The 16,281-nt window shown below is 43.0% G+C and overlaps 1 protein-coding gene across 6 annotated transcripts in view; it reads left to right on the top strand.

Moving 5' to 3' along the window:
* Nucleotides 1–16,281, top strand: part of ITSN1 (intersectin 1) — a 194,762-nt gene that overhangs the window by 68,865 nt on the left and 109,616 nt on the right. For 5 of the 6 annotated variants that reach the window (XM_075911169.1, XM_075911141.1, XM_075911188.1 and 2 more), the window contains exons 6-9: nucleotides 507–686; nucleotides 1,403–1,496; nucleotides 8,721–8,821; nucleotides 12,144–12,207. In XM_075911169.1, coding sequence (XP_075767284.1) covers nucleotides 507–686; nucleotides 1,403–1,496; nucleotides 8,721–8,821; nucleotides 12,144–12,207 — 439 coding nt within the window. The remainder of the gene's footprint in view (nucleotides 1–506; nucleotides 687–1,402; nucleotides 1,497–8,720; nucleotides 8,822–12,143; nucleotides 12,208–16,281) is intronic. The other variant, XM_075911179.1, reaches the window with a different exon arrangement.

Genomic DNA, 16,281 nt, shown 5'->3' on the forward strand with positions numbered 1-16,281 from the left:
AGGAGGCGGGAGTAGCTATGAGGCACCTCTCCCCTCACTGCTCACAATTTGTGAAAAACAAATGCCCCATGGTGGCTTTTCTGTGCAGCGTTCGGGGGAGACTTCCTGGGGTCTCCCTGTTGTGTACATGGCCGGATAGTTTTGCCCAGTCCTGCTTTAGCGCCAGTGCAGGCTCCCTGCTGCCAGGAGGAGCAAGCGCGGGGTGGGCTCAAGCTTCGAAAGAGGCATATCTGGCTCCCTAGGGAGCCATAGGATGCCAATCCCTGTCCTGTAGCATCCATACGCTATAAAAGGTTATGTCCTTCTCCCTAAGCCATTTCATCTTGCCATCACTGAGAACTTGATAACCCTGAAGGGTTTTTTTTTTAGAGTCTTTATCTTCATCTCAATGTGCTGTCTAATCCAGGTTTACTGTGGTATAACTCTGCAGTCTGCAACCTCCTTAAATTTTATTCTGATACAAATTATTCTAAATTAGAAAAATGTCTACTTTTTTTTGTATGCAGGTATCGGGGGCATTGCCAACATGCCATCTCTTACAGCTGTAGCCCCAGTACCAATGGCATCCATTCCAGTAGTAGGAATGTCTCCACCTTTAGTATCTTCTGTTCCTACAGCAGCAGTGCCTCCCCTAGCTAATGGAGCTCCTGCTGTTATACAACCTCTGCCTGCTTTTGCTCATCCTGGTATGCTGCATACTGACACTATATATTTACTTCTTTTCTATTAACATGTTATTGAGCAATTTTCTTTGCATCCAAAAAGTGAGAATATGGTATTAGTAAATGTTATTACTTTAAGGAATTGCCTTGTTTAGGGAATGCACTTGAATTGGGTTAATTCAAATAGAATTAAAACAGTTTTAAGCCTGAAACAAAACACACAAACCTTCCGTAGAAGAAATCTAGGTTTATTATGTTTTAAAACTTAGATTTTTCAGGTATTTCTGTACATAAACCAACAATCATCATGAACAAAATGTTAGCACTCTAGTCAGTAAAGTACAATGTAGTTAGCTTGCCCATAAACCAGAATTGGTACCTACAAATTGGTACTACTCCTTACTGGCTTGTAACCATTAAGATAATACTATTCCTTGGATTATTTTCAAAATACAGAATTCCAATTTTTATAAAGTAAGCCACTCTTTAATATATCAACCAGCTTTATATAAATAATGCAAATGAAGGAAATCATGATGGTGATATGTGTGCTGTTTTTTGTAGGGCAGAGGAGAGATTGTATTGGGAACATTGCCTAAAAAATTCCAAACTGAGTTTAAAATCATAATACTTGGTTTGTAGTGTTAGCAGTTAGTTATCTGTCATTGTGAATTGTACATATATATTTAAAATTTACTTTTTATGATTAACACTTATTATTATTATTATTATTATTACAGCCACATTGCCAAAGAGTTCTTCCTTTAGTAGATCTGGACCTGGGTCACAGTTAAATGCTAAACTGCAAAAGGCGCAATCATTTGATGTGGCTAGGTAAGTTACTATGGAGTGTGTGTGCATGTGTGAAATATACTGTAACAGGCAGTACTGACTTAAATGCTGATTCATATCTTTCGTCATTAAACTTCTGAACTTGACAAGACTTGATTTTCTTAAGTAATTACTTCAGAGGCTTTATAGAACATCTTCATTAAATGAAATACCAGACTAGTAGCAAACTATTGAAAAATATCTTTTAACAGTTTTAAAAGTTTCAAGTCACATTACAGCATGAGGTTTTAAAGTGTGTACAAAAAAGAGCATTCCTAAAGTGAGCCTAATCTGGTTTGTTTCATATCACAAAGCCACTCCTTTTGTGCTGTGGAAAGATAACACATTTTTCTTAGAAAATAGAGAAGTAGTTTCAGAAGTAAATTATTAAAATGTTGGAACTATGGGAGAGCTGTCCAGAGACTAACTCTTTCTTGTAAGTTTTGTTATATTTTTTAACTTATTTAAGAATTTATAAAAATTTTCAGCATTGTCCAATGAGAGACAAAATATTCACTAAAGTAGGACTTTGGCGGAGTGGCGCTAATAGTTGCAATATAGTGTTCAGGACAGAAAATAGTTGCTGCTTCACACCATTTCTATGTGTTTAAATTTTGTTTGACTTTTAATCTTAATTCTTCAGGTAAACTATCCTTGGAAGTTTCTTGTGTGTCATAGTATTAGATGCTAAATGTCACTATTACTTGAATGTAAATGAGATTAAAAATACCTTACAATTAAAACCTTTTTTTGTGTCTCAGTATTGTTGGAAACATAGTAGAAACAGTATGCTCTAAATCCCACAGGGAGAGGGGAGTGTATTCTTTCCACCAGTGTTAAGTAATAGTGATTAGCTTCATAGGTACTGAAATCCAGAATTCCTTAGCTGTTTTTAAGGAATATCCAGTTCTTTAATCTATCACAATTAAGGCAAACTGCATCTCTGACTCCTTGGTCTCTTCTAGAACTGGGTGAGATATGGTTTTCCTTTACTATAAAACCTTTGAGATTTCAAAAAAATGTCATGTTACACATTGGGATGCACCTGAAATATTTTGAAGTTGAGGAGAATAGGCAGATGATTCAGGGGTCAATTTCTTTCAATATCTCCAATTGGAGCTCTTCCACTATATATAAAAAATACTCTCTGGACCAGAGAGATATTAAGTTTACAGCTCACTGAATAGGTCAGTCACTTGGCGTGCGGGAGATCCAGGTTCATATCCATGCTCTGAGTCAAACAGAATACCCTAATCCTGAGTTTCTCAAACTGTGGGTCCCAAGCAACTTAACGGGGGGTTGCAGTGATTTGGGGGGGCGTCGTGGTATCACAAAGTTTGAGAACCCTTGCCCTAACCATTAGGCTGTTAGTTAATTATTCTGATGTGAACTATTCTGCAATTTTGGTTTTGATGAATTTGTATTTGATGGAAATATATTTGTATTAAGGCTGTCAGTTAACTGCAGTTAAGTCAAAAGATTAACTCAAAACAAATTAACTCAATTAAAAAATTGTGATTACAATTTTAATCACCCTGTTTAAACAATAGAATACCAATTTAAATATATTATAAATGGTAGAAGACTTACCCAGTGTTGCCCTGGCCCTTCAAGGTTTGGGGCATCGAATTCCAGGCATCTCTCTCTTTCTTGACACTGCCAAAGTCTTACCTTGCTTTGAGTCAGGAGAAGAGGAAGCTGCCTACCAAATTTAGGACGAGTTCTTGAACAAACACTCACAGACAGATGGTTGGACTCGCAGACAGACGCAAAAGTCGCTAAAATATATATATAAAAAATTAATTTGTGGATTTTTTTTCTACATTTTCAAATGCATTGATTTCAATTACAACACAATATAAAGTGTACAGTATATTCATACTGTGTTCACTTCATATTATACTAGCAGATGTACCTGGCATAGCTTGAGCAAAATGCAGGACAATGTAGCACTTTAAAGACTAACAAGATGGTTTATTAGATGATGAGCTTTCGTGGGCCAGACCCACTTCCTCAGATCAAATAGTGGAAGAAAATAGTCACAACCATATATACCAAAGGATACAATTAAAAAAATGAACACATGTGAAAAGGACAAATCACATTTCAGAACAGGAGTATAGTGCCTATACTGCCTATACTGGAACAGGATATACTACAGCCTATACTGGAACAGGATACCATACTCCAAGAGGCTCTGGGAGACAGACCCATAGTCTCCTATAGACAACCACCTAACCTCAAGATGATTCTTACCAACAACCACAGGACATACCACAATAATACCAACCCTGGTACCTTCCCTTGCAACAAACCCCGTTGCCAGCTTTGTCCACATATTTATTCTGCTGATACCATTATTGGACCTAACCAAGTGAGTTATAAGATCAAGAACACACATTCCTGTGCATCCAGAAATATAATCTATGCTATCATGTGCCGAAAGTGTCCGTCTATGTACATTGGACAAACATCTCAGACACTTCGCCAAAGGATTAATGCCCACAAAACAGATATCAGACAAGATCACAAAGAAAAAACAGTTTCTTGCCATTTTAACCAGAAAGGACACTCTCTCAATGACTTAACCACCTGCATTCTGCTACAAAGACTTTTTACATCTGCACTTGAAAGGGAATCCTCTGAACTGTCATTCATGTTAAAATTCGACACTCTCCAAAGAGGATTGAACAAACACTTGAACTATCTTACACATTATCAAGATAGCTTTCCCAATTATCACCTCTAATACCATTAACTCACAAACATCCCACTCTCCCCACCTCTAATACCGTCAATTCACAGACACTTACCTTCCTTCCTCCCCCCCCCACCCCCCCGCATCCCCCTCCTGTTCTGAAATGTGATTTGTCCTTTTCATATGTGTTCATTTTTTTAATTGTATCCTTTGGTATATATGGTTGTGACTATTTTCTTCCACTATTTGATCTGAGGAAGTGGGTCTGGCCCACGAAAGCTCATCATCTAATAAACCATCTTGTTAGTCTTTAAAGTGCTACATTGTCCTGCATTTTGCCTCAGCTACCCCAGACTAACACGGCTACATTTCTATCACTATTCTGGCATAGCTTGGGTACTTAACTATAGTAATGTATATTTTCCTTTTAATTAAAAAAAACATGCTTTATTTAAATGATTGTGCAGGGCAGGCGGTTAGGTAGGTGGGGAACTCAGGGTGTGTGTGTGGGGGGTCAGGAATCAGGGTAGGGGCTGGGAGGTGTGGGGGGCAGGTGCAGAAATGAGTACTGGGATTCAGGGACTGAGGGCATGGAGTTGGGGTGCAGAGGTCAGGGCAGGAGCCTGGGAGGTGGAGGACTCAGGGCAGGGTTTGGGTGTAGGGCAATTCTGGATTAGGGGTGGATGGTGCAGTAGTCAGAGTAGGGAGTGGGGTTTGCAGGAGTCAGAGCAGAGACTGGGGGGTACAGGAGTAAGGGTGGGAGGTTGGGTGTATTTGGTGCTTAAAGAAGTTGTTGGTGGTATAGAAGTGGCAAGGGACTGGGAATTATGGGAACCTGAGAGCAGGGGGTTGGCTTTGGGGAGGCTCAATGCAGGGGGTTGAGGGTTCTGGAGTTGGGAGCAGGTGTGGGGGGGGACTCAGGGCACAGGGCTTGGTGGAAGAAGAGCTCAGGGCAGGGGGTAGATGATGCAGAAGTCAGGATGGGCTTGGGGGAGATAATGGGCAGGGATGCAAGAGTGAGGGCAGGGGGTGGAGGATTCAGGGTAGGGGGTGAGAGGTGCAGGACTCAAGGCAGAGTTCAGGGCAAGGACCTGGCAGGTAGCTTACCAGAGCCACTGGTGGTGGCAAGAGTGGTGCTGATCTGGTGACAGTTCCTTGTGCTGGGGCTGTGACGGCCTCAACCTCCAGATTGTCTGGGGAAGGCTCTGTGGGCGGGTTTTGTCTTCCAGCTCTGTCCCCTCTGCCTGCAGCTGGTATTGGGGAGTAGATAGGGCTCCGGGACCTGGGCCTGGTCTCCAGCTTGGCCGCCCTCCCCCGCCCCCAGCCTTCAGCTTGTACAGGACTCTGGGGACTGGCCTCCAGGGACTCTGCCCTGCCATTATAGGCACTTCCTATTTTCGTGGCATAACCAAACCCTCACTGTGCTTTAAGTTAGGGTAAGGGGAAACTGCATACCAATTTTGATGACTCACAAATAGACTCACTAAAAATATAGAAATAGATAGATTGTCACTGTTAAAGAAGATAAAAAACAATTATTTTCAATTAACCATATATAAAATACTTAATGCACTCTATCATGAAAGTACAAGTGAGAAATGTAGGGGTTTTTGTTCCATTATTTTGTTTTTAAATGTAGCTATGTAAAACTTTAGCACCTGCAAGTCCACAGTGCTGATGATGCATTCTGCTTGATAATGATGCAAAGCAGTGCAGACTGATTTATGTACATTTTTTTTATCATCTAGGTCAGATGCTATCAACGGAAGGTTGATTTTTTTTTTGTGGTGGTGGTGGTGGTTTGGGTTCTGTAGTTTACAAATAAGAGTGTTGCTCTTTTAAGATTTCTGACTGCATATTCTACATCTCATTCTTTCCAAAATTTAGAATGCACTTAAGATTCTTAAACCCTGGATTGAATGCAGTAGCTCTTTTGAGAAATCTCTCATTTGTACCTTGGAGTTTTTTTTCAAATCTACATTTAAAATATCTTTAAACAGCATTTGCTGGATCATCATCTGAGTCTGCCATAACACAAACTATGGCAGAATGTAGGTAAAACCACAGAGAAGACTACGTACATTTCTCCCCCAAGTCATTCAGTCATGACTTTAACAGATTTTTTTAATGAGCATCATCAGCATGGAAGCATGTCTTCTGGCATGGTGGCCAAAGCATGAAGTGTACCAATGTGTAGTATGTCTGGCATTTAAATATCTTGCTATGCCAGATATAACTGTGCCATGTCAATGCTTATTCTCACTTTCAGGTGACTCTGTAAATTAGAAGTGAGCATTATTTCCTGTAAATATAAACAAACTGGTTTGTCTTAATGATTGGCTGAACAAGAAGTAGGACTGAGTGTAGTTTGTTTTATTTTTGATTGTAGTTGAAAGAATCTATATTTGTAAGTTGCAGATATTTGTAATAATATAAAGTGCCCACTGTACACTTTGTATTCCATGTTGTAGTTGAAATCAATATATTTGCAAATGTTAAAGGCATCCAAAAATCTTTGGATAAAATGATGTTATAGTATTTACAGTGCAATTAAAATGGCAATTAATTAAAATTCATTTTTGAAATTGTTTGATAGCCCTAATTCTTAGAAATCTAACATGGGCCCTACCAGCCTGAATCTTTTAGACCTGTGCTGCAGAGTTTGCCCATCTCAGCAGACTTAGGGTACGTCTAGACTACAGGTTTTTGTCGACAGATACTGTTGACAAAGCTTCTGTCGATAAAGAGCATCTAGACTATATCCAGTTCTGTTGACAAAGCAAGCCGCTTTGTCGACATAACAGTGTAGACTCAAAAGACAGTGTAGGTGCAATAACATCTTCTGTCGATAGAACTCTGTTGACAAAAGGCATTATTCCTCATAGAATGAGGTTTACAGCTGTCGACAAAACTGCTGAGTTCTGTCGACATTATAGTTTTGTCGACGAAAGTCAACTTTTGTCGACAAAACCCTGTAGTTGAGACACACCCTTATCTTCAATGCCTTCAATTCTGTTCCCTCTGGGAACAGTGAAAGTGTTTTAAGAGGGCTGTCTACCCACTGGTTACCAAAGTATTATTTACCTATAACCAAAATGTGTTATTGAACAGATGTTAAAACAATATATTTGTCTCTACACATCACTGCCTCTCTAATGCTCAATGTCAATTTTCTTCAGACTCCCTCCATAGATCTACTCTTTGTATCAGCCTATCCTCCCTTGATATCTCCTCATAATTGACATGTGCTCCATTTTGACTGTTCGGTGTTGGTTTGATAGATACTTATCTAGAACAATTATAGTGCTTTCAAACTTTTTTTTTCCCCAGAGCCATTTATTAAGCAAGGTCAATACATGAAAGTCTTCTAACTTGTTATACAATAATTTCCCTAACAGGTTTATGTAAAGTGTTCTAAGAATTCTAAAATACAATAATTTTATGATTATTACATAACAAGCAGCTCCATCTCTGTCACCACAGCCATTCACTACAGGGAATAAATGGGAATAGATTGTGGGGGACAAATGTACACAAATATGGTGGCTTTTCAGTGATCGTAATTTTAAAATCTTTTTAAATCACCTTTTTTCACTTACAGTTAAGACATTGATGTTTTATATTCCTGTGCAACATATGGATATGCTTTTTAAGATTAAAGGGAGCTTACTAGTTTAACAACTTTAATTTAAAATAAATATACGGTGTGAGGAAAGGGGGAGAATAAAGGATATAGACTGGCTCAGGCAATTTTAGAATGGAATGAGAGTCACTGTGACTTCAGTGGTTTCAGTCCTTCTCAGCTCAGTAGGGAAAGTAATTGCTACGCAATCTGTTTAGTGGCCTATATGAAAGAAATTGGATTGTACAAGTCCAAATCTTACTGCATACTGGCATTTTTTGGCAGCCTTAACAGAACACCAAGGGTTAAATGGAGCTGAAGACTGAACTAGAATTTCATTCCTATACCTGCGGTCCCCAGTTCTTAGTACTGAGATACATTGGCATGCTTGCATAGTGAAACTGTCGCTGCAAATAGCTGACCTATTTAAAATGCTTGCATTTTCTTAGCTCCAATTGTTTTTTTTCAGCAAATTTTTATTTGTTTTTCCTAATTGGCCTCTGGTTGGTTGGTTGCTTGGCTGAAAAGACAGCTGGTTAAAGTTAGCACAAGATGAAATTCTGTTTCTACCAACTACATGGAAAATTCCCAACCATACTACTGAACAAAGATTTTGCATATCTTGGATCTTCCAAAACACTTAGTTTTGCTTTTTCAGAAGGATAGACTACTTATATCTCTCTCTATGACAAGGATGAATATTTGGCCTAATAAGAAATAAGCTTTTAGAATGCTGAAGTGGGTAACTGTTCTCAGCTACCACTTCAATAGAGTGTAATCTTTTTGAAGTAAGAGTTGGGAGAAATTGTTCAAAGAAAATTAAGATGTAACTCTTGAGCTTCGGTCTGTCTTCCTGTAGCTTGAAACATTTAAATGTATTTGATTTTTTTTTTCCTCTTAATTTCAGTGTGCCTGCTGTAGCAGAGTGGGCTGTTCCTCAGTCATCAAGACTGAAATACAGACAACTGTTCAATAGCCATGACAAAACAATGAGTGGACACTTAACAGGTATTAGAACAATTTTATGCTATTATTTTAGATTCTTTTTTGCTTCCATTTGATCTTTGACAATTATGTCTATTAATGTGGTGCTAAAATGCTTATTTTCTTATTCTTATTGTTCCATTTTCCCTTTGATTACAACAGAGAGCAAACAGGGGTATGTCTACACTACAAAGTTAATTCGAACTAACGGATGTTAGTTCAAATTAACTTTGATAGGCGCTACACTAGCGCTCCGCTAGTTCGAACTTAATTCGAACTAGCGGAGCGCTTAGTTCGAACTAGGTAAACCTCATTGTACGAGGACTAAGCCTAGTTCGAACTTACTAGCCCCTTAATTCGAACTAGTGGGAGGCTAGCCCTCCCCAGCTTCCCCTGGTGGCCACTCTGGCCAACACCAGGGAAACTCTATTGCTCCCCTCCCAGCCCCGGACCCCTTAAAGGGGCACGGGCTGGCTACGGTGCCCGTGCCAGGTGCAAGCCTGCCAGCACCCAGCTAGCAGACCCTGCACCTGGCATGGCTCGAGCCAGCCACCCGATGCCCCCCAGCCCTCCTCCTCTTCCCGGGACCAGGCTGGTGGCTCCCGGGAGCTTGCCTGGGACCGCAAGAGGTGGGCACCCACCTTGTCTAGTGCGGACATCGTGGACTTTGTCCACGACCTCCGCACTAGGCACAGGAAAGTGGCCGTCTAGGGCAGGAGAGCTGCCAGCCTGGCCACCCAGGAGCAGGTTTGCATGAAAATCAAGGTGGTCCACTGAGACCCCCGACCCTGAGCCCTGAGCTTACAATGGCCGTACTGGGTCAGACCAAAGGTCCATCTAGCCCAGTAGCCTGTCTGCTGACAGCGGCCAACCCTAGGGACCCTGGAGGGGATGGAGCGAAGACAGTGACCAAGCCATTTGTCTCGTGCCATCCCTCTCCAGCCTTCCACAAACTTTGGGCAGGGACACCACTCCTACCCCCTGGCTAATACCACTCCATGGACCCAACCTCCATCACTTTATCTCACTTCTCTTTAAACTCTGTTCTAGTTGTAGCCTTCTGCAGCAAGGAGTTCCACAGGTTGACTCTTTGCTTTGTGAAGAACAACTTTCTGTTACTAGTTTGAAGCCTGTTACCCATTCCTTTCCTTTGGTGTCCTCTAGTCCTTCTATTATGGGAACTAATGGAGAACTTTTCTTGATACACCCTCTCCACCCCACTCATGCTTTTATAGACCTCTATCCTATCCCCCCTCAGTCTCCTCTTTTCTAAACTGAAAAGTCCCAGTCTCTTTAGCCTCTCTTCATATGGGACCTGTTCCAAACCTCTGATCATTTTAGTTGCCCTCCCCTCTCCCCCTCCTTTTCCCAGTCTCCCCGAGTTTTGTTCAATAAAGAGAGTTTCTATTTTTGACCACACGTTTTCTTTATTTTGTAAATCAGGAAGGGGGGCTAGGGAAGGGTAAGTGGAAGGAGGTGAGGAAGGAATAGGGTATGAGCCCCCGATGGGGAGGACTGGGCTGGCTCTGCGGGCTTCTGGGGGTGGATGCTCTCCTGCAGCCCCCCAATTGCCCCCTCTCCCCAGATGGCAGCCTGCGGCAAGTGCAGCCGGGCTGATGGCCGAGTGCTGTGATATGGTGCCCAGTGTGGGCACTCACGGCACTCCAAGCCAGGACTGCTTTGCAAGCGGGGCACCCCTGAGAACTGTCTGTCTGGGGTGGGGGTCGGGTCCCTTTAAGCACAGCCCTCGGCTAGCCTGAGACAGCAGCTCCACGCTCTAAGTCCTCATCTGATTCCTTGCCGGCACTGCTTCCGGCCATCCTTAACCCCGGTTCAGGGTCCACTTAATGTGGACATGCTAGTTCGAATTAGCAAAACGCTAATTCGAACTAGTTTTTTAGTCTGGATGCATTAGTTGGAATTAGCTTAGTTCGAATTAACTAATTCGAACTAAGTTAGTTCGAATTAGCACTGTAGTGTAGACATACCCCAGATTAACTGTAAGTGGTTGCTACTAAGGGCTTGTCTACATAGGGAAGTTAGCATGGGGCAAAGTAGGATGTGAATTTATGGCACACTAGCTACTGTGCATGAATTTGAAGCAGACATGCTACACACTAAAAGTGTTCTTGTTCATGCTCTTTAATGCAGAGCATCTAGTGTGCTGTAAAGTCACGTCATAGTTTGCTGCATGTTAACTTCCATGTGTAGACAGGCTCTTCGTAAAGTGGGCCAGGGCAGGGAAGGGAGGTCCAAAGCCCTTTGTACAGGATGAGAGGTACAGGCACCTGTGACTTCCCTTAACTTCTTGCTAATTATTTTTCTTTCCCTCACTTCTGCTTTCACATTGTTCTGTTGTAAGGGTGATCCTTTCTGATCTTAAACTCTGAGAGCCAATCCTCAGAATTTAATTTTCTTTTTTTTAAAAACTTATCCTCCTGGTCCAGTTGGACAGAGCTCCTGATCCCCAATGACCACCCAAAGAGGAAATGCATCTCATAATTATGAGGTAGTTCTTCTTCCCCTTACTACTTGTTGACAACTTACGAAGCAGCTGAGGAGGCTTGCTGGGTGACAGTGCTGAAAAATGATTAATACTTTCACTTGGCTGGTAAGCTATCAACAAAGAGCTTTCTCTTCAGACCACACACTCAGGCTACATGTAGACTGCAAGGCTCTTTTGAAAGAGCGTCTAGACTACAATCAGTACTTTCAAAAAAGCAAGCCACTTTTTCAAAAGAGAGCAGCCAGGCAGTGTGGATGCTCTCTTTCAAAAAAGCACAGTTTGCATTACAAAGCGCCTTTTTTCGAAAGAGCACTGCCATGGGTAAGGATACATCAAATGTGAGATTACTAATCATTTCAGTGTTCCTTAATCTTGGGGTGTATCTACACAGCAGGGCTTAGCTCAAAATAAACTACTCACATTGAGCTATGTCAATTGAGTAGCTTATTTTGAAATAGGGAGCATCTACAGAGCTCTTATTTCAAAATAGAGCACTCTTCCTCCGACTTCCCTTATTCCTCATACAATGAGGGTTACAGGTGTTGGAGTAAGAAGTCCTCCAGCTTGACAGTATTTTGATACTATTTCGAAATAACTGACTGCTGTGTAGACACAGACTAAGTTATTTTGGAATAACGTTAGTTATTTCAAAATAATGTTGCAGTGTAGACATACCCTTAGATATTCTTTTAAAATAACATACCTCTTGTGCACCGTAACAATTTTTTCTGAGCAGTAGTAGTAGTTCAGTCTGATATCTTCCAGGTCAGACTCTGAAAACTGAGCTCTGTTCTGAGAATGAATGTTTGATTATTTCTTAACCCTTTTTTAATTTGTTAGGTCCACAAGCAAGAACTATCCTTATGCAATCAAGTTTACCACAGGCTCAGTTGGCTACAATATGGTAAAGATGGTTCTTTTAACTTTTCTCAAATCAGAAACTTTACTTATGATCACTCTGGATCATATCCTTTCTTTTCACTCATTCCAACCCAACTGCTAACTTGTTGAATTTTGTTATTTGCTTTATTCAAAGTATACATTAAACTGCATATTTGTACACATCAACATTATTATTTAATAAATGGCCTTATAAAAAAGTTAGTTGCCACTGCATTTTTCTGATGTCCGCTACTTTTTACAAAATGTAAGAAATGGTTCATAAAAGAAACTCTCCACGTTGATTTTACATTAGATACCTATAGTATTTCTCTTCTTCTGTGTGGTTAGAAACAATATGTAGTGTTTTTTAATTCTTTGAGAAGCTACTTTGTTTCTCTTCGCTGAGGCAAAATTATACCCTGGTATATAATGCAAAAAATTATTTTTTAAGTGTGTAAAAAGGAAAACTAACTCTAAAATTGACCTTTATCTCATGTTGTGGCCTGGCAGAAGCATTAACTCATGATTCTCTTTGATGGGCTTTAAGGGATTGTCTTGTTTTTTTTCATCAGCATTCTTCTTATCTGTCAAAGTAGACTGCCTTTGAGGCCTCTCACTTCTCCTTCAATCTGGATAAATTCTTGTTACCTTGCAGTGTAATTGCAATAGTGGCTTTTTTTCTGTTTGCTTCTCCGCTTCTTTTGGTTCTTTGTTCAAGTTCACCTACTGTGACTTTTAAATGTTCTTGGGTGCCACTTGCATGTATTATAACTGATTATTTTCTGCTGGCTATTTGTAATGAACTCCCTTTCATCTTAAATCTGCTTGAAATTGAGTTTTGCACAGCTACCACATGTTATGGTTTTCCCTGTGCGAGGACGTTATCTATATAGACACTTCTGCATACTAGCTTTATCACACTTGCTTCTTGAGTCAAACCCTCCATGTTACTTAGGACTAACAGTAGCCTTTTCTCTTTTGTCTCCTAAAAAAGTTGCTATAAGAAACAATGGCAACCAAATAATCCAGAAGATCACTGGCCACACACGTATCCTTGGTGCCAGGCCTTCACTTTTGCAGGATGTGTTGATGGCTAGGGGTGGGTAGACGGAAACAGATGACACATTTGAGAAATTCCAAGCATAACTTCATTATTTATTCTAATGTAGGTGTGGCAGCACCCTCTGTACGCGGGATTGGAGATCTTCATTAGCAGTGCTAACAGACTGTACATGCACATCACCCCATCTTGTGCCATTCTCACCCACCCACTCATGAAACAATTTGGGAAAGTCCTCCAAAATCTTTACCCACACAAATGGGATCCAAGCCTGGCTTGGAACCATGGTCTCATCCTATATCCTGTAACTAGACTGCCATTTGAACCAGTGACACTGTGCTCCTATGTTCATTTATCGATGAAAACAGTATTTTTTGTTGCTGTCTCCTCCGCCTGGTTGCTTATTGAAATTTGAAGCATACCCAGCACACACAATTTTTCATCCAGACAAGGTTATGCTATGCCCACATGGAACATTTTGACCCCATGTACCAATTCTCTTTCCATTTAAACCAACCTATTCACCTTATGTGCTTCTTTCGAGAGCCACACAGTAGGGATGTAAAAATATAATCATTTTATCGATTAACCCAGGGCTGCTCAACATGCGGCCCACTACCCATTTGTTTGCGGCCCATGGTGCAGTTTGGGTTTATGCGGGGATCAACACATGGCCTATGGGTAGGATCTTTTTGAATATGGCCTCCACTGGGAACACATTCCACATTAGCAAGTCAATATAATGGTCTTCTGTTGATATGCAGTTTAGTAGTTAAATTCCCGGACTAGATCATTAAAAGTGCTGTCATATGGGTGGAAATCCGGTAACTATTGCATTTTATTAATATCAGCAGATGGGGCCTGTGTGTTGTGTAGTCTTGCCTTAATCTGTGTATTCATTCCCGTCAGTGTGAAAGAAGCTATTTGCATATATATTTGCATGTATATATGCAACCACACTTAAGTTGCGGCTCTCAGCATGTGCTGTGAGTATCCTTGTGGCCCCTAGGGCTTCCAAAGTTGAGTCGCCCTGAGTTAACCAATAAGCCTGAGCTTCTTGGTTACCGTTAATAGGTTTATGCAGGCTCCTGCCCTGCTCCTGGGTGGGTAGCTGGCTGCTGCCCCATGCTGCTGCCACCCTGCGCTGCTGCCTCTCTACTGGAGGCAGCAGTATGGAGCAGCAGCTGGCTCCCTGGGAGCAGGGCTGGTGGGCAGCAGCTGATGTGCGCCACTGGTGTATGCCAAGAATCGACTGTTGTCCCATGCTGTGGGGGCGTGTAACTGTGTAACCACTGAAACTTTCAGCAGTTACATGGTTACACATTTACAGGCAGTCCCCGACTTACGCGGATCCGCACTTACAAACGGGGCTTTCTCGCCCCGGAGGTCGAGGTGGCGGATTGCTGCCTGCGAGCTTTGGGGCGAGAGAGCCCCGTTCGTAAGCTGCTCCCGGTGCCCCTGGTCTGCTGGAGACGGTCCCCAGCAGACCACAGGCACTGGGAGCGAAGCCGCAGTAGCGGCGGGTTCCCGCGCTTCTGAGGCTTTGCTCTGGCAAAGCCTCAGAAGCGCGGGAACCCACCGCTGCTGCGGCTTCAGTCCCGGTGCCCCAGGTCTGCTGGAGACGGTCCTCAGCAGACCAGGGGCACCGGGACTGAAGCCGCAGCCGCGGCGGGGTCCTGCGCCTCTGAGACTTTGCCAGAGCAAAGCCTCAGAGGCGCGGCACCCCGCTGCCGCTGCGGCTCTGCTCCCTGTGTCGCTGGTCTGCTGGGGGGGGGGGGGAGGGGCGCAGCTAGTGTGCCCTCCCCCCCCCCCCCCCAGCAGACCAGGCTTTTGTTGTGGACCCTGGGGCAGAGCAGCTGGGGCGCTGCCGATTGGTCCTGCAGCGCCGCTCTGGGCACTACTGGACCAACCCGGCAGCACCCCAGCTGCTCTGCCCCAGGTCCTGATTCAGCCGCTGCTGGTCAGTTTCAGCAGTGGCTGAATCAGGACGCCTGGGGCAGAGCAGCTGGGGTGCTGCTGGGTTGGTCCAGTAGCGCCGAGGACCCAGCTGCTCTGCCCCAGGTGTCCCCAAGTCAGCCGCTGCTGAAACTGACCAGCACTGACTACAGGAAGCTCGAGGCAGAGTTGCTCTGCCCCAGGCTTCCTGGAATCAGCCGCTGATCAGTTTCAGCAGCAGCTGACTTGGGGACGCTTGGGGTTCTTAAGTTGAATCTGTATGTAAGTCAGAACTGGCGGTCAGTTTCAGCAGCAGCTGAATCTGGATGCCAGTTCCGACTTACATACAGATTCAACTTAAGAACAAACCTACAGTCCCTATCTTGTACGTAACCTGGGGACTGCCTGTACCCCTTTTTTAACATCCCTCCACACAACAACCACCAGGAAGCAATGTTGTACACCATGGATATTAGAGGAGCATTAGCTTTCTGCTTGTACAGAACTAAACTTTTCAGGAAATTGCCATACTTACTCCTTCCAGTAGCCAAGAGACCAACAGGCATAGTCATTTCTAAGCAATGCTTTTCCAAGTGGATCTCACAGTGTATTCATCTGTCCATCCAACTTTACAATCAACAACCTCTCTCTGGAATTAGAGCACATTCCACTCTCTTGCTCTCCACTCAGTTGCCTGCCTTAATGTCCTGATTGCTGACATTTGCAAAGCAGCCACATGGGCATCAGAGGACACTTTGTAGCTGTCACTACACCATTCCTCAGGACGCCACCTCAGATGATCTATTTGACACACTGTCCTGTGAGCCACAGTACTTGCCACTCTGAAGCCCCAGCTTTCCAACTGTGGGCACTGACTGCTTGATAATGCCCTACAATGGAGCTACCCCTAGGAACATCACTTGAAGAAGAAAAGGTGACTCAGCCTTGTGCAGTAACTGAGGTTCTTCAAGATGTGTGTCCTTTTGGAGAGGGCTGACGTGAGCCATTCGTGCGTCCCGGGCCCTGGGAGTGTGGCCCTGCCCCCGGGCGTGCAGCGCATGCACAGTGCTGCCCCCGCCTGTCCTGGCAGCCCCACATGGG

This window comes from Pelodiscus sinensis, chromosome 1 (genome assembly GCF_049634645.1).
Source record: "Pelodiscus sinensis isolate JC-2024 chromosome 1, ASM4963464v1, whole genome shotgun sequence".
Taxonomy (NCBI): domain Eukaryota; kingdom Metazoa; phylum Chordata; order Testudines; family Trionychidae; genus Pelodiscus; species Pelodiscus sinensis.